The sequence below is a fragment of the Urocampus carinirostris genome, chromosome 7, assembly GCF_059441175.1.
Source record: "Urocampus carinirostris isolate Australia breed hairy pipefish chromosome 7, RoL_Ucar_1.0, whole genome shotgun sequence".
NCBI lineage: Eukaryota > Metazoa > Chordata > Actinopteri > Syngnathiformes > Syngnathidae > Urocampus > Urocampus carinirostris.
Genome location: NC_142355.1, coordinates 35134795 through 35158854, shown reverse-complemented (window position 1 = coordinate 35158854; position 24060 = coordinate 35134795). Strand labels below are relative to the sequence as shown.

Genomic DNA, 24060 nt, shown 5'->3' with positions numbered 1-24060 from the left:
CATGTCTTGTAATAAAGTTGATGTTTTATCTACTTTAAACTCCTCATCGTTCCTCTTTCTATCCTTCCTACTTAGGATGCAATTAAAATCTCCTCCCACGATTAGTGGTTGATGGCCTAGCATATGCGACTGGATGTCCTCTAAAAGTTCGTACCTGAGTTGTCTGTCGGCATGGCCGTATATGTTAATGAGGTTAAAATCATTCCCTATATAAGAAAGTCTTGCTAAGATTGCGCGTCCGTCTCTCATCACAGTACTCCCCTTTATGATGAGTTGAGGGTTGTTTATTAAAATGGCTACCCCATCGTTACGGTTTTCATTCGAGCCACTCCATAATGACGGATATGGCCAAATCTCTTCCCACTGTTTATAATTTTTTAGAAAGGGGATGCAGCATTCCTGTAGTAAAAACACATCTGTTCTGATAGTTTTTAAGAACGATAAAACAATGTGAGCCTTAACCTTTGATCTCACACTTCTCACATTGATAGTAGAGAATGTAATGTTCATAATAGTTGTTAAAGTATTTAAACTAGTTAGACAAAACCGGGGGATCTGAGTCCATTCTTTGGTGATCATCGAGATCATCGAGAGTGTCACCTGTGTCAGACACATCACTTAAGAGTAGTACCTCATTTTGAGACTCACCGGGGAAAACTCTGGGACCCTCTGACTCTCTGTCTGTGGTTCCAGGTCTTCCCCTTTTTTCTGGGTTAGGGGGTGAGCCAGAGGACCTATCAAGGGGTCTCTTACTTCCTTGCCCACTAAGGGTCAGATTTTTTCCCTCCCCGACTTCCTCCGTCTCAACTTCATACAGTTCCCTTGTGGGCTTATTCACCGGCAATCGGCTTTCTTCTAAATCTCTTATCTTTGTTTCTGGTTTTTTCACCACTCCCAATTTTGTCTTACTTTTACTCCTCTTTCCAGTGCCCGTATGGGTTTTTGCAGAGTCATTCGCCTTTTCGATTTGTTTGTCTTCTCCAAATCCCGGCAATGGCGTAGCAAACAAATTTGCTAATTTGAACTCTCTTCCAGGCCCTTCCTGATTAATATGTGTTTTCGGAGTGGCAGTTGCTTTTTCTATTCGTTTGTCATGTCCAAATTCAGGTATTTTATGAGAAATCGAATTAGAATTTCCAGGTTCTTCCTGTTTCAATTTTGATTCTCTAGTCTCTGCTCCAGGGGTTTTGGTAGGTACATCTGTTTTTTCAATTTGTTTGTCTTGTCCAATTTCTTTGTGCATTTCTTGATCAATTTCATTGGGTATTTCCATAACTTTATTCATTTCCTGTTCATCTTCATTGGGTATTTCTATAACTTCATTAATTTCTTGTTCATTTTCATTTTGTATTTCAATGACTTTATTAATTTCATTGTCTTTGTTATCTTTATTCACTTCATTGTCTTTGTGACATTTATTCATTTCATTATCTATGTTGTCTGACATCATTTCATTGTCTTTGTTGTCTTTGTTAACTGCCTTCCTAGCTTTCAATTTGTTAGCAAACGAATTCGGGCAGTTTCTAAAGAGGTGATTCGTTTCTCCACAGAGATTGCATTTTCTGCTATTGCTACATTCCTCAAAGGAATGTCCAATTGTTCTGCACTTTCCACAAAAAATTTGATCACATACCTCAGCCAGATGCCCATGCTCACCACATTTGCGACAGAGTTTCGGTTGCCCTTGATAGTGGATAAAGCCACGGTTTTCCCCCAGGAATATAGTCGACGGAATTTGTTTCAGACCCTGAAAGCCCTGAGGATCTTGCCGTAGTTGGACTGGTACCCTCCAGGCACCATTCCAATAGCCTTTCTCACACCTCACCTTCATAGCCTGGCCTTTTACTGAGCAGTATCTACTCAACCAATAACAGACGTCATCAGCACTGATTATTTCACTAAACATTCTAACAACGACAATCTTGTTAGCATTATCAGTCAGCTTCTCCACTGTAAATCCTGAAAACTGGGACCTCACTCCCTCAAAGCGATTCCAAAACTCTTGATAAAGAGCTGCCGTTTCAAAACTCACATCAAAGCCTTTGCCAGAAGTCATTTTTATGACAGCATGTACCTCCTCCTTTTTAAACTTCAGAATCTTTTCAACAAACTTGTTAATAAAATCCGTCCTTGACATTCCCTCTGAAATTGCCACAACATCTTTGAGCAAGAATCTCACGCAGTTACGTCTCCGCCCGCCGGTATAATGCCCGGCCATGGCAGGACTCGGCTGCTTTACTTCTAACTATGTTAAAATGGTTAGAATTGTAAAATTAATAATTAACAATACTCTTAAAACCGACGCCAATGACAGTATAAACGCATAGAACGAGCAGTGCTAACCTGATGCGTCCACCATCAACCGCTACTGAACTATCCCGTTGATACTTTCCATGTTTATGTTTCCTGGTAGGATAAAGTTTAGACAATCCTGAGTTCATTAAACCCTTACAAAGATTCTTCCCCTCGTGGTGCCTTTATGTGAATCTTTCAGGACAAAATTTCAGTTTTTTCTGTCCTTTAACATTTGTTTCTGGCACTGTAAAAATGAAATAAAATCGAATGTCTTTTGATATGTCATCTGTGACCCCGATAGTCTAGTAGTTAGGTTGCGGTGCTCTCACCGGCGTGACCAGGGTTCGATGCCTTCTGCATACAATGCTTTGCGTCGACTGACCGATCATTGCACTAATATATACCGTAAAAGTATGAAAAGCGCAACGGTGTCATGGTTTGGTGCCCGCAGTCCCTCTTCTTCAAACATGGCAGCATTACCCCATTTCCAAGGCGCCCAGGCTTTTCCTTTCCCCAGTTGTTTCCAATTAGACCCCCTCTACCAGGCTCCCACCTCACGTTGCTGACTCGTTTTGATTCCTGAAAACTTTCCTGCCAAAACTACAAGCTTCTTCTCCCACGACCTCCTCCGTCAGTTACCTCCTTGCTCCAAGTTCACCCACTCCAAACCCCTCCTTTAGTTCCCCGTTCGTCCCAAAATTTTCCACTCGAGCTATCTCTTTTAAAGATTCAGCTTTTGTTTGCACAGTATGACATTATAGGAACATTTTTTAGAGATATAAACTTCTGGTTTTAACCATAGAAATAACAATTCTCACTTGAATGTTGCTGGTTTTTAGAAAACACAAGACTGCTGAGTGGGCGGCACCAACTTAACCATCAGTTCCTGTCATTACCGTGTCCACGGCAACCGCGGTGTTTTTCTCCAGGGGGCTAATATTTGACAGTGGCGCGCTACAGTGGACCAAGCCCAAAATGTCCTTTTTCTTATTGTTCTAAGATTCCACACACCAGACGTGTTTGCAGTGACACTCTTCGACTCAGGAAATTGACCCTCTGGTTTCGGTTGTTGTTGATAAGTGTGAAAAAAACTGCAGTGGAGCCTGGCAACAAAGGATTTATAACGTGTTAGCTCTGGCGGAGCGCTGAAAGAGAACCTGAAAGCCCTTGAGTTTCTCAAAACGGCGACGGATTTCTTTAAATTTCGTTGCCTACAATGTGATGAAGCCCTACAGAAGGTTGCTAGCTTAATGCTTACCCATTGAACAAAAACTGGTTGGAAAATGTTGAAAATAACCCAATGGTTCCCTTCCACAAAGTAGAGTTTAGAAAACCCATTTTTCAGGGTCATATAGGTTTGGGTTTAGGCCATGATCTGACGTCCAACAGACGTCCTTTGTCGGCTGGGATTGTTACGGTAATTGGAGGGAACTTGTACATTCTTCTATTTGAGGTTTTAAGAAATTGGGCATAAAGCTAATCCACTGGTACGATTGGTTATAATAGGTTGAAAATACATTGAAAAGACATTATGTCACAGTTTCCATGGCGCCCAATTGGCGCTAGCTGCGGTTCGTTGACAGATTGGCTCCCCGTCTATTTAAGCTCAGTGCTCTCGCTTAACCTTGGTCAGTCCGTCAACGAACCTCTGCCCCTTAAGACGTGGGTTCTGACTCGGTCGTGTTTCCTGTTGGTATTTCCTGTCCAGTATTTTTCCTGTTTATTTTGTGCTGTTTATTATCGGTTTGTGTAAAATATGTGTAAATAAACGTTAAATAGATAAAAAATACATGAAAAAGAGCGCTTTGGGAGGTCTTCATTGACTTGAAAAGCGCCATATAAATGTCACGGTTGCCATGGCGCCCAATTGGCCCCGCCCGTGTGGCCCCAGCTGTGGCTCGTTGACAGATTGGCTTTCCGTCTATTTAAGCTCAGTGCTCTCACTCTTCCTTTGTCAGTTCGTCAACGAACCTCTGCCCCGCAAGACCTGGGTTTCCTGTTCCTGTTGGTATTTCCTGTTCGGTATTGTTCCCGTTTATTTTGTCCTGTTTAATATCGGTTTCCAGTTTTGTTCCCGTCTATTTTTGTCCTGTTTATTATTCTCTCCAGTTTTCGTTCCCGTCTACCTTGTCCTGTTTAATTTTGATATCCTGTTTCTATATCAACCCTGTCTGTTCCGACCTGTCAGGTATCGACCCCATCTGTCCGATATCTGCTCGGGCAATTGGTATTGATCTTGTCGGTCTCTGGCTTCCTGTCTTTCCACGCCAGACCGCTGCCTAACGTGCATGATTTCCCATTTCCTGTAAAATAAAATCTTGTGTGAGAACGTTGGGTCCTGATCCTGTTCTGGTTTTTGACACACTAAGGTTCTGTTTATAAAAAGGTGAAAGTGGTTGGGTTAAGGCTAGTAGTTAGGGGTTAGGAATTAGGGCTTGGAGTAAGGGGTTAGGGAAGGTGGGATAGGATTAGAGGGTTAGTGGGCCATGGTTGTTAGGGTAATAGTTACAAGAGTTGGAAATACGTCCTTTTGGGGGCTACATTTGGACCACACTAGATAAGGGCCCGGTCACACAGCCGTTTGCGTCTGTATCGCGGGTAAAATTTTGCGTTTTTTTTTTTTTGCCCGCGATGGAAAATGCGCAAAATTGGCCAACCCGCCGCTCATCGGTGGTATGCCCGCAAAACAGACGCCGGCTACTGTTCCGCTTCCTCATCGCGTCATTTCCGCGTCATTTTCTCGTGTGGACCACGGGTATAAAAGCTGCCGAGCCGGCGTTATGCCGAGAAATGCATCCTTGCCGAGATTTGCATCCCCTCGCTACTACAACCACTTTTACCTCGTTTTATCTCACTTTTAGGGAATGTAACGGCGAACATATAACCAAAACCACTTCGTCTTGCATTTGTTGGGAATGTAATACAACTTAAACCATTCCGTCTTTGTATTTGCTGTGAATTTAATTGAACGGTAATGCACGCCGTATAAATGCTAATTTCACGTAATAACACCGCGATGCAGGCGCAGGACATGCTATGACCGTGCTCCACCCACGATTACCCGCTGAAATTTCGCGTCCTACCCGCGTGTAACCACGCCCTTGCCGCGGCCATAGCACGTCGTTCCGCGTCATTTCCGCGTCATTACCTCGTGTGTACCACGTGTGCCGCCCGCGGTTAACACGTGGTCTAAAGTTTTGAGCAGCGCAAAACTTTTTCGCGCGGCCAACCGCGTGTGAATTTCCGACCGCGAGTAAAGCACTGCTGTATCTCGTCTATATGGCGATCTCAAAGCGTCCAACAGCGTTTGCTTCACTGGCAGAAATTTCTGGCCGTGATTCAGCCTCGATACGCCCGTGAAAGGCTGTGTGACCGGGCCCTAAAGTTTTGAGCAGCGCAAAACTTTTTCGCGCTGCCAACCGCGTGTGAATTTCCGACCGCGTGTAAAGCACTGCTGTATCCCGTCTGTATGGCGATCTCAAAGCGTTCAATAGCGTCCGCTTCACGGGCAGAAATTTCTGGCCGTGATTCAGCCTTGATACAGACGCAAACGGCTGTGTGACCGGGCCCTTGAGATAAAACAACAATAACTATGGACTCTTAGGTCCATGTTGGCCCGGTTTTACAAAACCAAATTTATATGTCTATTTTCTGGACTAAATTTTGTAAAAACAGACTAAGATAGGATAGAGTTCTAGAGGTTAGAGTTACAAAACATTCAAAAGACTAAATTTTCACTTCAGTCCTACTTGGAAGAAAAAACAGAGCCCGAAATTGGTGCTTGGCATGTGTACGCTATGAGTTTTATTGAAAAAGGTTGGCAGAATTTTGCTGATGCAGGAAGAAAAATGCCGTGTCACGCACACGCAGGAAATAGCAGCTGTGCGCAGATGTTTTTGTTTATGTTTGGATCGTCCGGCTGTTTGGCATAGACCACGTTGCTTTAAAAAAAACTTCATTCAGTATAGACCATTAAGCAATCTGTCCTTTTTGACAGCTAGCATTAGCATCTCTCAATCGGGTCAACAATGGTAAGTGGTTGCATGATGCTAACAGCTAAAGCTAGGATAGTCACCAAAGTGAAGCGATTTGGTAATCCGACTAGCAACTGAATTACCCGAAAATAAGAGATAAACCCAGGCCAGGGACTGGATTAGATCAGATGAAAATAATAGTCGCGGTAAAAATCACGTCGAGTTTGAAAATATCATTTTGTAGTATTAGCATCAGTTATTTAGTGTCAAATGAAGGCATTACTGCGAAGACGCTAGCATTGGCTGGTATCTTGCGGCCGTGTCCACAATGCTAGCATTAGCGACTGCTAAGGTCCATGAAACTGTTTTTATCTGCTAAATTGTTCAGGTGCTAAAGTGACGCTAGCAGCTAAAACAAAGCAAGCGCACCATAACATTGCTATTCATTTAAAAAAAGAACCGCCAATTTCAGGCCAAGAACTGGAAGAGCCGCTTGAATCTAACAATCTTTACATTTTTTCAAAACAAGATCTTATATTGTCTGAGTGAAACCTGATCCATGTTTTTAGCAGGGTTAGAGGGTTAGCGGCCTGGGCTTTGGGTTAAGGGGTTAGGGGTTGGAGTTAGGGATCTGGTTATGGGGTTAAGCTAGGGGTTAGGATTTAGGGTGGGTTAAAGTTAGGGCTATGGTGGGTTTAGGGCAGCGGTGTCAAACTCATTTTAGGTCGAGACCACATAGTAGGAAAAACTCTCACGATGGTCAGAGTAGTGGATTAAAGAGAAAGAAAAAAAAGAGAAAAATAGGGAGAGAGAGAAATAAAGTGAGAGAGAAATGGATAGAGAGGGATAGAGAAACAGAGAAAAGGAGCAAAAAGAGAGCAAAAAGAAGAGTGACAGTCAAAGAGGAAAAAAAAGAAATAGAGACAAAAATGGAGAGATAGAGAGAGACACAAAGAGAGAGAGAGGGAGAAAAAAAAGAGAGAAAGAACATTAGAGAAATAGCGAGGGATATAGATTGAGGGAAATAAGAATGAGAGTAAAAAAGGAGAGTGAATAAAATCAAGAAATAAACTGAAAAGAGACGAAAAGAGACAAAGTGAGCGAGACAGAGAAAGAAAGATAGAGAAATAGACAAAGAGAGCGAAAAAGAAAAAGAGAGGGACAAAGAGAGAGAAAGAAAATAAGAGAACAAGAGAAGAGACAAAGAGAGAGATGATAGAATAAGAGGGAAAGAAAGAAAGAATAAGTGACCTAAACTCAAAAGAGGGAGAGAGAGAAAGAAATACAGATCTAGTTGCTTTGGGAGCGGCGACATCACGTGGACATATTTCAAACTCCAGCTCGTTTTTCTCTTACACTTCTCTTGGCAATGTCTCGCGGGCCGGATTAAAATCCTCGGTGGGCCTGATCCAGCCTCCGGGCCGCGTGTTTGACACTCCTGGTTTAGGCGATTAGGGCTCGGGTTAGAGGAATAAGTTATTTTCAGGCTAGTCTAGAGGGTTAGGGTTCGGTATAAGGGACCCCTAAAGGGTTGAGGGGGGGTTAAGGGTTAGGGCTAGGCTTTGATGACCTATGCCGTCTTCCCTTTGAGATCAGTGCCAAGATGAGAGAAGCCGTTTTTGTTTTTCTTCCTCGGGCTGTGAGAAAAAAAACGAAGCAAAAGAATCGCAAGTATTGTGGGTCAGTGTTCCGTAGCAGCACGTCGGATCTCGGAGATAAATTGTGCAACGTTGGCTGCTACAAATGTTTTTCAGTGCGGGCCTCTTTTGCATTCTCATGCTTCCTTCCCAGTTCTCTGTTATTGTTTTTGCTTGCCCAAATGATGAACTCATCAGATCGTAACTCTTATTAGATAATCACAACAATTACGATTACACTGCTTTTTACTGCTTTGACCAAATGATGATCCACGCCACGTTTTCGTCATGATTACTGATGTGACTCAGCTGTGCCCGCTCATTTGGCGCCAACTGCCTCGGACTCTGATTGGCTCCCTGTCCTTATTTGAACCCAGTCCTGTCAATCCCCTGTTGTCAGTCTGTCTGTGAACCTCTGTTTATACAAGGCAAGCCTTTTTCGACCTTGACTCCCACCTGTCCCCTTTTTGCTCCCGTTTGTCTATGAAGTGTTTGACCACGTCTGCTCTCCCGTCCTGGCTTCCGACTCGCTTCCGACCCCGCCCTCCTGTCTCCTGTCCCGGCTACTGACCTGTGTTCCGTTCCCGACACCGCCATCCACTTCCGTATTCAGAGCAACCTGCTTCCCGCGTCCAGCAATCACCGGATTGTGGGCGCAATCCTTTCTCTTTCTTCCAATAAAACTTGTGAGAAACGCAAAGCAAGTGGGTCCTGTCTCTGTTCTGGTCTTGACATTTTTAGCATCTTTACCACATATTGACGCCTTTTTCTCTTTTTTTTCATGTCTTTTCTACGTCTTTTTCACCCAATTTCCATGTCTGTTGCATGTCTTTCCCACGTCTATTTGACGTCTTTTTCTCTTTTTTCATGTCTTTTCTACGCGTTTTTTTTAAACTTTTTTTACACATCTTCACACATCGTTCCAACCTCCTTTCCTCGTCTATTTCATATCTTTTTACACATCTTCTCCATGTATTTTTTATGTTCTTTAAGGTATTTTTCAAGTATTAACAGCTTTTAGACTTCTTTTATACGTCCTTTTGACATGTTTTTGGTGTTCTTTTCCACATCCTTTCCAAGTGTTTTCCTCGTCTTTTCCATGTCATTGCCATGTCCTTTTCACGTCTTTTCCATGTCTTTTTCATACCCTTGGACAAATTTTTTCCATGTATTTTCCACTTTTTTTCAAAGGTATTTTCTACTTCTTTTCAACCAGAGTTTGCTAGTATTTTGACATCTTTTTGATTTCTTTTTGATGTTTTTTCAACGTCTTTTTGACATTCTTTCCATAAGATTTCACGTCTTTTCCACATCTTTTCCATGTCTTTTCCACGTCCTTTTTACATATTTTCCATGTCTTCTATGTCCTTTGTCAACTTCTTTTCCATGTTTCTCCCGCATCTTTTCCCCGTCTTTTCTGTCACGGTTGCCATGGCGCCCAATTGGCTCCAGCTGCGGCTCTTTGACAGATTGGCGTCCCTTGTATTTAAGCTCAGTGCTCTCACTCACCCTTTGTCAGTCCGTCAACGAACCTCTGCACCCGCTAGACGTGGGTTTTGACTCTGTCCGGTTTCCCGTTTGTGTATCCTGTCCGGTTTCGACCCCGTTGGTTTTGTCCTGTTTTGATTTCAGTCTCAGGTCTCCAGTGTCTGGTATCGTGCCCGTCATTCTCGTCCTGTCTGATATCTGTCTCCACTCTCCTCATATCTGTTAGCAATCCTTTCAATTTCGTTCTGTACGGTATCGACATCATCTGTTCGGTATCGGCTCGTGTAAATGGTATCGATCTCGTTGGTGTCTTGCTTTCTGTTGTTCCACGCCAGACTTCTGTCTTTCTTCTTTTGCCCAGCGATCGCCGAATTACTGGCGTTTTGGGTTAACGTGCTTGACTGCCCCATTTCCTGTAAAATTAAAGCTTGTGTGAGAAACGTCACGCATTTGGGTTCTCCTCCTGTTCCGGTTCACTTTTCTGTCTTTTCATCCTAGTTGACTTCTTTTTTATGTGTTTTTTGATGTAATTTGGTTTTCGTTGTGACCTCTTTTTTCACATCCTTTTTATGTCTTTTCTACATTTTTCCTCTGTCATTTCTATGTCTTTCAACCAGGTTTCACTGACTTCTTTTCTACTTTTTTTTACGTCTTTTTCACATTTTTACACATATTTCATACGTCTTTTCAATCGTGTCTTGCCGCCTTGGCCTATCTCATGCAGCAAGATGTTTTACGGCCGCCGAGTGTCAGTTTAATGACCTCGCGGCTGCTAGTCGGTCTGCGAGGAATTAGAAAGGAGTTGCCCCCCCCTGGCTTGCCGTCTGAACACCGGCAAAGCGTATGCGTCGGACTTTACAGTCGCGCGTGCGCAAAGAAACGCTCGGGGAAGCAGAAGAAGCAGGACGGTCTGATTAACTGTGACCACAATCCGGCATACCGGCTCAAATTTGGCGTCTGCTTAGTTTTCTTTTTCCACAAGCCTCAGAGGAGCAGGAGAAATAAGGGGCGATTTTATTAAATACTGAACCATTGACAACAAATTAAAGCAATATGTTCTCCTTTATTAGCGTATTTCTCTTGCCAGGTAAGTAAAATAATGAATATTCCACAAAATATGCAGAATGATATGATATGGCAGATACTTCTTGTCAGAACCAGAACAGATACAGGACCCAATTGCGTGACATTCTCACACAAGCCTTTATTTTACGGGAAATGGGGAGTCATGCACGTTAGGCAGACGGTCTGTCGTGGAAAGACGGGAAGCCAGAGACCGACGAGATTGATAATGAATCAGGATAAAGAAAAATGAACAGGAGAAACGAGACGGGAAACAAAAACCGGAGAAACTAACAAACAGGACAAAAACAGACTGAAACAAAACTGGAACCCGAAATTAAACAGGACAAAAATAAACGGGAATAATACCGGACTTAAAATACCAACAGCAAGAGAGGACCGAGTCAGAACCCACGTCTTGTGGGGCAGAAGTTTGTTTGACGGGCTGACAAAGGAAGCAAGAGAGCGCTGAGCTTTATATAGACAGAAAGCCAATCTCTCAACGAGCCGCAGCTGGCGCCACACGGGCGGGGCCAATTGGGCAACATATCAACAGAGACACACACGGGCGTGGCCAATTGGGCACCATGGCAACCGTGACACACATGGGCCAGGCCAATTGGGCACCATGGCAACCGTGACACACATGGGCCAGGCCAATTGGGCGCCATGGAAACCATGGCACTTCTTCTCTTTTATTACTTACATAAAAAAAAAAAAACAATACTTCAAATGAGCACATTTATTTGACTAATTGTACAGGTTTGCTCATTTTGAATATTTTTGTAATTTAACTACAAAAAAAGTAAAACGAATACAAATTTGCCATTACCAGAACGGAAACAGGACCCAATTGCGTTACGTTTATCACAAGTTTTACTAAAGGAAAGAGGAAGGGCTGCGCCCACAATCCGTCAGAATGAAGTACAAATCGACTAAAATATTATTTCAATATTGCTGGTATGTCTTACAGCCTATTAATATACTTTTTTCCTGATACAGGAATATTTTCTGTGTACCTCAGTGAATACTAGGCAAGCCTTTTCGACCCTGACTCCCACCTGTTCCGTTTTTGCTCCCGTCTGTCACCGGCTGCGACCCGCGTTGACCACGTCTGCTCTCCCGTCCCGATTTACGACCCGTTTTGATCCCGACTACGTCTGCTCCCCCATCCCGGCTTACGACCCATTTCCGACCCGACCACGTTTTTGCTATCGACCTGTTTTCCCATCCCCGACACCGCCATCGCTCGCCACGGACGATCCGCTTCCGCGTTCAGAGCGACCGGCTTCCCGCGCCTAGCGAACACCGGATCATGGGCGCAGTCCTTCCTCTTTCCTTTAATTCAACTTGTGAGAAACATAACACAATTTGGTCCTGTTTCCGTTCTGGTCCTTACATATTCATAATGTATGATATTTTATGTTGTTGTTATTTTACGATTACATCATTGTCAATATCAGCCAATCATGTTGCAGTTTAGGGCAGATCTGCTTTTGTAACCTAGGAGAATTAAGAAAGCAGGTTGGACTTTCCTATCTCAAGGCTTCTCTCCCGGTTCTCCTTAAATGTTTAGTTTCCACGGCTGTCTTCTCTCCGTATTTTGAGTGTCTACTAAACTGTATCTTATATAGCCATATCCCCCCCTGAGGGAGGTGGCTAGACTCTGACTCTTTCTGGGAGATTGATTCAGAGGAGGGGGTTCCCAGCCCCCTCGCACAACCCAACTGATGTTTTGCAACATATCGTTGGGAGTCACTAGGTGACCGAATCCCCCAATTCCAACCCCTAAATGCCGAACGCCAAGCAGGGAGGCAATGGGTACCAATGTAGTAAGTCTTAGGCTCGAACCAGCAACCTCCCAGTCTCGGGGCGGGCGCCTCACCCCCAAGGCCGCTGAGCTGGTACTAAACTTTATACTTATCAATAAATAACAACCAACTCAGAAGATTTGAAAAAAGAATTGAAACAGATTTAAAAAAGTCAAGAAAATGAAAAATTCCACAGCTGTTCTAACCACACCAAGGCTCCAGCGAGCACCCTCCCCGACGCCTGCGGCAAATCTTGGTGATGATGCACATTCTCCCCCCATGTGGAAAAGGGAGCGCTCGAATGTAGGTCACCTCCACGCCATTTCCCACCCGCCTGCCAGGAATTTGCCTCAAATTCCTGAGCTCAGGAATCGACCAGAGATGCCGTCGCCCCTGACGACCGCGGGTGCGGGGCCCGTCCCGGCACGCCAGCGACATAACATTTTGAATGTTTCTCGCGTCCTGTTTTTTTTCTTCTTTTTCGCGTTAGCGCTCAACCGTTTGGCCAGGCTGGAATAGTCATCAGGAAGTGTGAGGTGGCGACGTGCCCGTGGAAAAGTGACATGAAAACTTGCCCACAGACGTTTTGGTATGAAGGAGTTTGCTTTCTGGAATTCCATGCCAGAAAAGAAAGGAGACAGTTTCAGTTTAGGTGCTAAACTTTAAAATAGTCATTCTTTCCTGTCCTGATTTATCTCATTCAAGTTTAAAGCCCTAATTTGTGTTATTTAGACCCCTAGTGGGTTAAATAAAACGTTATTGTTTCAATTACCTCGCAAAAAACATTTACTGTATCGTGTACATGATGTTACACTTGGACATTTCTAATGATATTACACAACTTGACAAAGTTAACATAATTGGCAGCCATCTTACTACTACAGAAGCCTGGGTGGCCATTACACATAGCTAGCTTGTAACAGTTACACTTACCGCACAAAACTAGGCCCAATACCTGTGTCTTGTTTTCCCACTATTTTTACAACTATTTCCTTCTCTAGCCACTCATGTTATCCACTTGGCTGTAGCTGTTTTTGCTATTGTTAGCTGCTTCATGTAAATAAGGTTTTCTGCCATCCCTATGAGTATGGATAAGCCTCCCTCAGATCCCTTTCCTCACATGCTTAGTCTGTGCCTTGCAATTAATTACATTATATATTACATATCGTATTTTAATCATTGTGTGTGTCCGTATGAGGTATTTCGGGTTGTTGGGTTGGGAGGAGAGAGGGGATTTTATTGTCTTGTTGTACAGAAATTTAAATTGTAAATCGCCTTTACAAATACTTACTATACAAATATATTCCATTTGATTTGATTCATCACATAATGCCCCTTACCTTCCACATTTGACTCCTATGATTCAGGCATATTTCATTTTTTTGCAACTGTTTCCTGCTCTATCCTCCCACTTAGCTGCAGGCTATGGCTTACCTGTAGCTGCAATTGTTGTGGCTCTATGTAAATTAAGATCGTTTGTCCTTTACTGCCGCTTGGCTTCCACAGATTAATCACATGATTAAGGTATTTGGTGATTTTTTTTTTTACCCAAGGCTTCCTTCTCTAGCCACTTCTCTCAGCCACTTGGTGACAGGCTATGGCTTGTCGCTAGCCACTATTGTTATTGTTGACTTCTCCTGCTTCAACCTTTAGTGTCCCTCGCCCTTCTGGTCATTCGAGCAAACGTAGCCTAGCTCCATGATTCAGGTATCTTACACTTTTTTTGCGACGGTTTCCTTCTCTATCCTCTCATGTTAGCCACTTAGCTGCAGGCTATGGCTTCCCTCTAGCCACTATTGTTGTTGCTCCATGTAAATTAAGTTGTCCTTTAGTGTTGCTTGGCTTCCACGGATAAATCACATGATTTAGGTATTTGGCGATTTTTTTTTTTACCCAATGTTTCCTTCTCTAGCCACTTCTCTCAGCCACTTGGTGGCAGGCTATGGCTTGTCGCTAGCCACTATTGTTATTGTTGACTTCTCCTGCTTAAACCTTTAGTGTCCCTTGCCCTTATGGTCATTCGAGCAAACGGAGCCTAGCACCATGATTCGGGCGTCTTACACTTATTTTTCTGTTGTTTCCCTCTCGAGTCAATCAAGATTGCCACTTTGCTGCAGAAAATGGCTCGCCACTAACTACTATTGTTTTTGTTATCTGCTTCTGCCTAGTGTTTCAGTGTCACTCACATTCAGCAATCTCATGAATCAGTCATTTACCGTAAATTCCGGACTATAAGCTGCTACTTTTCCCCCAAACGTTCAACCCTGCGGCTTATTCAGTGATGCGGCCAATTTATGTAATCGAGCGGCGCTCGAGTACAAAAGGTAAGATTTACACCGGTGGAACATATGCGCCAAGGAAGACTGCAACTTCTTGGCTTGACTAGCGGCGAGAAATCTTTCACTAAAACTGGCCGCATGCGAAAGGCACCTTTTTCGCAAGTCTGCCAGTGGATTCTGACAGCGTGGGGCAGCATCAAAAAATCCGCCATCACCAACAGGTTCCGAAAAGCCGTGACGGAGAGGAGGGCACATCAGCGACAGTGACAGCGAGTAAGGCTGCGGGAGCGTGGGACGACGTCTATAGGACACTGTTTCTTTCCGACACCGAGGAAGACGACTTTGATGGCTTCAGTTTTAAGGAGGAAGATGAGGCCGGTTTACCGTGATTTTTACAAGTACGGTATGTTTTTTAACAGACCAGTTTAATGTGTTGCGAGCGTGTTGCTAGCGTGTTGCTACCTGTGACAGGCACTGTTTGGGATTAAAGTTAAATTATTATTATTAAAGGTTTGAAAACTCTCTCGGTGTACCGTCTTTTTTTGTAAATATGTGTAACCATGTATAATATGTATTTGCAACTCTATATTTTTGTAATGCATTTATTTGTATTTATTTTGGACACTTATTCTGATATGTTTTGGATGGGCGAATTAAAAAGAAGGGGCGTAACAAACGCGGGCTGACGGGAAGTGGGGACCGGTAAAGGTGAGTGTTTGTGGACACGGCAGACAATAGTGGATATATATTTTTCCCCACCCTTACCTTTGGAAATATACACTTTTTTCTTTGGATTACTTTCAACGGGAACCGGACTCTGCCGGTCTGCATCAAACCTTAAGTAGTCAAGTCAAGTCAAGTCATTTTTATTTGTCTCTAAGGGCTTCACAAGTTATTACATATAAGAAGTTTAGGTTATCATTTTACGTACATTTAGTCGGCTGTGATTTTTGGACTGCGTACTTTAATGAAGGATATTCAGTTACAATCGCGAGACTTAAAGTCGGGTCTGGGTTAATTTTGTGTTACATTTTATTAATGTGGGCGCATGCGGCGTATATACAGGTGCGGCTTGTGTAAGTACAAAATCGGTTTTCCTCTTGAAATGTGGTGCGTGCCGCTTATAATCAGGTGCGCTCTATAGTCCGGAATTTACGGTAATTGTTTCCACTGTTTCTTTTCTCTAGCCACTCATTTCAGCCTCTTGTCTGTTGCTTATGGCTTGTCACGAGCATCTCTTTATATTTTCTTACAGTCTGTCGCTTTCTACAGGTGCTCATGTAAGTCAATGTCACCAAGTTCTGTGATTCAGTATCCTGATGCTTGACTTATTTAACTGTTAGCCATCTGGAGACCAAAGAAACATAGGAGATAAGCATGCATTAGCACTTTCATGTTCTGAGAGAGAAAAAGGCAAACTCTGGTCCAAAAAACAATCTCAGTAGACCCACAAAATTGGATTTATGTACCATTTTGGAATCCGTCAATCAAATATCGAAACGTTTCTCCGGATTTGGTCCTTCAATCCGTATGGTGTCGCCCCCTCAGGTGCCTTTGCCAAGGTGAAGGAGAGCCAGCGCATGACGGACGAAGGCAAAATGGACCAATCGGAGGCGGACGGCATCCGAAAGCGCTGCCGGACGGTCGGCTTCGCTCTGCAGGCCGAGATGAGCCATTTTCATCGCCAACGCGAGGTGGACTTCAGGGACATGATGCAGGCGTACCTCAGGGAACAGATCGCCTTCTACCAGCGCGTGGTCCAACAACTGGAGCGTACCTTGCGCATGTATGAGTGTCTTTAGGGCTGGGGCCGGGAAAACTGACCATTCACGGCTCTCTGTAATGAACCATGGATTGTTTTTTATGTAATTTAAGATTTATTACACCGTGCTTAGGTTTTATAGTTCTTAACCATTTTTGAAGTGGATTGTTCGCACAAAAGCAGGGGTGGGACGATTTTTCGCGTATCGGGCCACATTGGGTTAAAAAAGATTAAATTCTGATGATCTGCTGATAGAGTCTCAATTACGATGCCTCTGCAATACTCGAGGGAAGAAAAATTATATCATTCTATCGAATGTTCTAATGTTTCCTTCTCTAGCCACTCATGTTAGCTGCTTGGCCGCAGGCTATGGTTGCTGCTAGCCTCTATTCTTGCAGACATTTTGAATATTTTTTTTAGAAATAGAAAACGTAATCAAAATGTTTTTAAACATTCAGGATAAAAGCAAAGTTATATAATATGTCCCTTTTTAAGTACTAACTTTCCTAAGATGAATTGAAAAACTCCAGATGCAATAGGCTAGTTTACAACAGTTTTTTACATAATAAAATAAATACTGTAACCCCTCGTTTACTGCAGTAAATGGGGACCAGAACCCCTCTGCAATACGCAAAAAATCGTGAAGAAGCCCCTCCCACATGCATAACTTGCACTCCGCCTGTCCTTGCTCACAGCAATAGTTGACTGGGGATAATGGATCGCAGCTTCACATGCACTGCTCATTTAAGGCGGGACAAATGGAAAGAGCGGCCTGACAAACTTGCTGTCTAAACCCTGCCAACAAAAGTGCCTTATGCCGGTCCTCTCTTGCAGCAAATGGGATTGGGGATATTGGATCTCGGTTGCATTAACGCAATTCTTTTTCAGTGGACATAACAGCACGCTGGCCGTGACAAAAGTGCGCTTTGCATGTCCGCACTCGCAGCATTATGCAATCAGGGATAATGGATAGCTGGCTTAAGAGTGCAGGTTACTTTCTGGGGGACAGGACAGCAAAAGCAAACATCAGACGCGACAAAATTGCTGCCTACTGGCCACCGTTCGTAGTACAATGCAATAGGGGAAAATGAATCGTGGGATATTTTCCAGCCCGCAATGCACTAAGTCTGCAGAGGACAAAGGGCAAAGTAGTGAGGGATTAAAGTAAGTTATCAAAAAAAGTACAGAAAAATGTTTCATGTAAAAGATATATATTGATATGGATGGTAGACCCACTTTAAGGCAAACTGGGGACAAGAGTGTCCACAAAATTTAATTTTCTAGTACCTTTTTTCAACCTTTAACGATATTTTCATGTTATTTGTAACCATCTTCATTTGGGAGGCCTTGTTAAGAAGCCTAACAGCCCAGGATGTGGCTCCCGGGTCGTAGTTTGCCCACCCCTGCACTAAAGCCATCAAATGGGTTGGGTTCTCCCCTTTTTGTTATCAGGTAAAGAAATACAACAAGAATGTCTTCTTTTTCAACCAATCAAAATGAACTCAAAATATACCGTTTAAAAATGGATTAATTTCTGTTTCTGATTTTTCATCCAAAATTGCTTGAGTGCCTGAAAGTTTTCCAATAGATATCCAGTTTAAGTCCTGTATCATCGGGGAACCAAACCAAAGTTCATTGACAGAGGGAGTTATTAAGGGGGGGTAAGTATTAAGGCCATGTAAAAACTAAATCATTAGTCATTCAATTACCCTATTTATCCGTGTACCGAATTTGTGCAATGACTGATCAGTCGCTAATAACAACAGAGACAGAGGGCGGTAAGCCACCCTTACCGAAGTTACGTATCCATGTATTACACGAGGAGCAAATAGAGTGGCGGAAACAACAGCGAGCAACTGTTTAGTCGCTATTGCTAATAGCATAGCCGTATAATTTCTTCCTTGTTGAGCTAATTTATCTTAAAAGACAGTAGAAAAGGGTCTCTATTATTATATACAGAGTTATATTCATGGCATCAAGGTGTCCAAGGACGCTAACAATCTTTTAAGGGTGGATGCAAAATGTTGGCAAACTATGAGGAAGTCAGAACCCCTGTACCTACCACACAAAGAATTTGATTCAAATTTGTGAGGAATAATGGTTTAAAGAGGATATACAAATGAGTGACGCAGAACATCAAATTCCCAAAATGAGCTGCACCATCCCCATCTGTTCCGAGTCTCCAGTGAGGAACAAATGGAAACTACATCCAAAGCCTCACAAATTCGATACACCGGATCACGAACTGCACATCGCCTCTATCCCATAATTTACAAGTTTTACTTTAATTACCCAAAGAGAGTGCAAGTGAAGCGTCCGCAGTAACTTACAAACTTCTCTCACTGACAACAACAGCAGCGTCATAAAAATAAAACACTTTTTGTGGAACCCATCGATCCTTTGCACGTTGAGTTGGTGAAGCCACTAGTATGGCATTCATTGTGTGTGATACAAAAGGGGCAGGGCTGTCGTCTGCCTCGCCTTCTGATTGGCTGAATACAGCGCTGTCGGATCTATCAATTACAAAACATAGTATGGGAATTAAAACCAGGTCGCTTCAGTGAGAGTGCTGTATCCTAACCATTAGACCACCAGCTATGAAAAGGCATTTGTTAACCACAAGTTTTATTGATAGAAAGAGGATCTTGATCCGAATACGGAAGTGTTTTTTCCGTAGTGGGAAATGGCGGTATCAAGGACGGAAAAACAGGTTGATAGCCAGGACAGGAGAGTAAAAACATGGTCGAGATCAAAAACGGGTCGTAAGCCGGGACGGGAGAGCAGACGTGGTCGGGGTCAAAAACAGGTCGTAGCCGGAGACAAACAGGGAGATCAGGAACGGTCAGATGGAAAAACAAGTGCAAAAACGGGACAGGCGGGAGTCAGGGTCAAAATGCTTGCCTTGTAACAACAGAGGTTCGCTGACGGACTGACAACCGGAGAGTGAAAGGACTGTACTTAAAACAGGACAGGGAACCAATCAGCGGCTGGTGCCCTATGAGCGGGCACAGGTAAAGCTAGTCAGTAATCGTGACAACTAGTTTTATTTACACTAACAGACAAAAGTCCGAGAATGGGGAAAACTGAAAGTCGTCCCGAAATAGATGAATAAACGCAAGAAAGCACAACAAAGGCAAGAACTCTTTGTTGTCTTAAGTTGTCAATAAAGGATTTTAATCACGGGCGCACTTATTCAGCAATGTTTATAATTCTTACCGTATTTTCCGCACTATGACTGGGAGGTTCGGGTTCGCGCCCCGGCCGAGTCATTCCTAAGACTTAAAAAGTGGTCGGCGGCGCCCTCTGTTGGCTGCGGCTGCATCGGCTCGCTACAACGGGTCAGGTGCAATCGACATTTCGTTCTGTGTACATTGTTACACAGAATGACAATACAAGGAAATTATTATTATTATAAGGCTCACCGGGTTATAGGGCGCACCCCGAAAAAATCGTTTTTGGTCCTATTTTTGACATACATAAGACGCACCGGATTATAAGACGCTACAATAGGAACGTCGACAAAACTGTCAGATAGTTCAGTCAAACTTCTTACCCCCTTAACATTCCTAAAGCTTGCAAAGACGCAAATACGTGTCAAGAACACGTGCGAATGCGGTGTCCGTACGATGTCACTCAAATGCATCGTTCCATCATTCGGAAGGTTAAAGTCTTGGGATTAAAGAAATGCCAACCTTTCCTTAGTTTGTATTTTCTTTTTCGCTCGCAACTTTACTGTGCATATGACAATAAACACTTGGAATTGAGTTTAATTTAAAAATAGACACCCCATTCCATCCATTATCACAGAAACATCGAGTTCAGTCTGAAACAAGATACAGGGACAATATAAAACCCGGAGTAGCTCACCGAAGTCGTTGTGTTCATAATAATGTGCAGCCAATGTCCTCTTATATCCGTGAGGGTAGTAAATCCAGGAGAATAAAATATTTACAAATACAGAATAGAAAAAAATGCTTTCTCTATGCCGTCAGCCACGTGCTATACACATTCATCTTTTTCGGCCAATTGCAGGCTTTGTTTCACCGTTTTAGCCAATGCCAGCCTGTAAATGATAAAAAGGATCCGCCCCTTGACCTCCGAATAACTTTAGCCAATAGTGATCGATTCAGATGATGATTGACACATTGGTTAGCCAATGAAACGCCGGTAAATAAATCCCAGCATACACCGCGTACTACTTGGCGTTAGGGGGAAAATCTAGTCGGCGGGTGCAAGTTAGTTGGAAAACTTTGCAATTTTAAAATTGATCCATAAATAAGGCGCACTGTATTAAAAGGCGCATGGTCAGCTTTTGAAAAAATAAAGGCTTTTAGGTGCGCCTTATAGTGCGGAAAATACGGTAGTTTAAACTGAGACAAGTTATATCAATGTTTAATTCAAAATTTGGGGTGCTCATTATACATGAAGAAATATTGTCATGACCAGCACACAAGTTAGACCCAAATGCATTACGTTTCTCACAAGTTTTATTGAAGGAAAGAGGAAGGGCAGCGTCCACGATCCGGTGTTCGATGGGCGCAGGAAGCAAGTCGCTCTTGTACTCTGATTGTGATCCGAACACGGAAGTGGATCTTCCGTAGCGAGCGATGTTGGTGTTGGGTGCGGAAAAACTGGTCGGTAGCCGGGACTAGGAGAGCAAGGCGTGGTCGGGGTCGGAAACGAGTCGTAAGCCAAAACGGGAGAGTAGACATAGTCGGGGACAAAAAGCCATCGTAAGCCGTGACGGGAGAGCAGACGTGGGCGGGATCAAAACAGGTTGTAGCCGGAGACAGACGGGAGCAAAAACAGGACATGTGGGAGTCAGGGTCGAAAAAAGGCTTGCCTGGTATTCACTGAGGTTCGCAGACGGACTGACAAGAGGGGACGGACAGGACTGGGTTCAAATAGTGACAGGGAGCCAATCAGAACCCGCTGCAGTTAGCGCCAAATGAGCGGGCACAGGTGAGTCACTTCAGTAAACATGACAAATATGGTAAATTGATTGAAGTATTAAAAAAAATACTACAGGTCTTGATGCCCTGAACCTACAAAAAGGGAATCAAAGTGAACATATTTTTCTACGAATGTGACCAAAAATGGCACTTTTTATGCAACAGGAAGAATTTGTTTTTAAAGTGTATGCGTTTTCTTTTATTAAATGCACAATTGTCCCGGTATGAATCGTTTTGATGGCTGTGTGACAGACGGACATTTTGTGTGTTTCGCGTTTCTCCTCGACATTCCTAAAAGTTTGACTTCAGAAAGCAACGGTGGGTCGAAACCTTGCCGTCTACATGTGTTTTTGAAATATTCTTAGACCGAGTCCGTCTGGTTTTTCCCACAAGTCTGACTGTTCCGATTTTTTTTTTTACAGATCCGAGTTTTTTTCTTGTTGTCATCGGATCTTTCCGTACTTGTTTTAGAAAATTGTCGGGAAAAGCATGTGAAAATGGCCTTCTAGTTTTGAAACTTCGAAAGGAAAAGGTGTCGGTTTAAGGGAGGTCCAAAAATGCTGAGTTGTCCTCGTCTGATTTAAACGAAGGGGACGGAGACGTTTTTATTCCATTAAAAGGAAAAACGAAACAAAAAGTGCTGGTTTGGATTTATTGGCAGGTTTTAATATCACAAATCACAATTTTGTCATTTGAGTCATCCATCCATCCATCCATCCATCCATTATCTTCACCGCCTATCCTCAGTAGGCTATCTTCGGGCAGTGGGCAGGGGACACCCTGAACTGGTTGCCAGCCAGAGACGGACAACTCACTCACTCATTCGCACCTAAGGACAATTTGGTTAGGCCAATCAACCTGACATGCATGTTTTTGGAATGTGGGAGGAAACCGGAGTGCCCGGAGGAAACCCAGGCAAGCATGGGGAGAACATGCAAACTCCACACAGGAGGTTCGATTTCATGACCTCAGAACTGTGCCGCACACGCGCTAACCATTGCGTCACCGCGCTGCCCTCATTTGAGTCACGTCATATTTATTTGTGACGCCCTTTATCACAAAAAGTCTCAAAAGGCTCTACCAGGGCCGTAGCCCCCACAAATGCACATAACGCATCAAGTGCCTGGGAGGGCACCAAAAGAAATCAAGGTCGTGGAAAAAAGTGTTAATAATATACGCTAATGTGGTTAAACAATAGAAAAGCAGCAGAAACCAAATTTCCCGGGAAAAAGGTAGAATCTGCTTTGTGCCCAGGCCTCATGGTACCCCCCTCCCCTCCCAGTGGTATGTTCGATTATTCCTTATTCCTGAACACCTGAGCAAACATGGCCTCCAAACGACAACAAGAGTCAAGAAGAAAGGTGATGAAACTCATGCGTCGCTTGCCAGTAGTCAATGTTAAAATAAAAAAGCCCATTATTGTACCGTATTTCCACACCCATTTGGTGCACTGTTTTAAATGGCGCACTCTCCTTGGTTCGAATTCTTTATTTGTCATCTCTTATGGCGCACTAGCCAATTGAATGTGACCGCTCCTGCGCACTGGCCTATTAGATGCGCCTTTAATACCAAAAGAACTGCTTATTAAAAAAAAAATACAATAAAATAAAAACAACGCACCGGGAACAAAACTGAGTTTGATTGTAGTTTACTACAAATTAAAACACCAGAATACAACAAAATTGTTAAAAAGAAAAAGAAAAAAAGAATTTGTGCTAGGGCACCCAAATGGCTAGCAACGGCTAAATACTTAAATATAGCTTCAGTTGTATAAAATATTTTTGTAGGAACGAGAATATTTTATTAAAAATATGGAAAAAGTAAATATGTTACTTGGTTTACATGGAATCCAAATGCCAAATATGATTATATCCATGATAATACTATTTTAATGTTAAGTTCATACTCGGGTAAAAAAAAAAGGGGAGCTAGATAGCTAGCTAAAATAGTACAAGCCATCTAAATAGCCAGACCGAAAGCTAGATGGCTAGCCAGAAAGGAGTCCAAAATTTAGCTTGATAACTAGAAATAAAAGATGAAATGCCAGATTGATAGCATGCAAAAAAAGGAAAAAGCTAGGCAGATAGCTTGCTAAATAGCTAAAAATGTAAGATGATAGCTAGCTATAAAGCTAAAAATATAGCCAGACACCTAGCTAAAAGGGAGTTAGATAGCTAGCTCAAATACTACAAGCCATCTAAATAGCCAGACCGAAAGCTAGATAGCTAGCCAGAAAGGAGGCCAAAATTTAGCTTGATAACTAGCAATAAAAGATGAAATGCTAGCTTGATAGCATACAGAAAAAGGAAAATGCCAGGCAGATAGTTTCTAAATGTCTAAAAATGTAGAATGATAGCTAGCTACAAAGCTAAAAATATAACCAGAAACCTAGTTAAGAAAAACCTGTACACAGTGAAACAGAAATATTTCTTTCTTTTTTCTTTCTTCTCATGTTTCTTTTTGTCTTTTCTTCTTTGGTTTCTTCCTCTGGTTTTCTTTCTTCTTCAGTATTTCTTCTATTTTATTTCTTCCATTTTTTCATTCTGCAGTTTCTTACTTTTTTCTTCAGCTACTGGTTTCTCTTGCTTACTTTGAGCGACTTGTTTCCCCCTTTCTTTTCCTAACTTTGAGCTACCGGTTTCTTTTTTATTCACAATATTTCTTGCTTTTCTTTATTATCTCTCTCTTGCATTTTTCTTTCTTTTTATTACTTTCTTTCTTTTTTACTTTTTCTTATTTCCCCCTTTCCCTTTTATGTCTTTAATCCTTTTATTTTACTGTTTTTCCGATTTTTTTGTAT

The 24060-nt window shown here is 42.8% G+C and overlaps 1 protein-coding gene across 1 annotated transcript in view; it reads left to right on the top strand.

Annotated features, from left to right (window-relative positions):
* snx33 (sorting nexin 33) overlaps positions 1 to 19535 on the top strand; it is a 28751-nt gene extending 9216 nt beyond the window's left edge. Inside the window, exon 2 of the mRNA XM_088340689.1 lies at positions 16095 to 19535. Within this exon, the coding sequence (XP_088196815.1) occupies positions 16095 to 16348 (254 nt within the window). The 3' untranslated portion in view covers positions 16349 to 19535. The remainder of the gene's footprint in view (positions 1 to 16094) is intronic.
* Positions 19536 to 24060: the final 4525 nt, after the last annotated feature.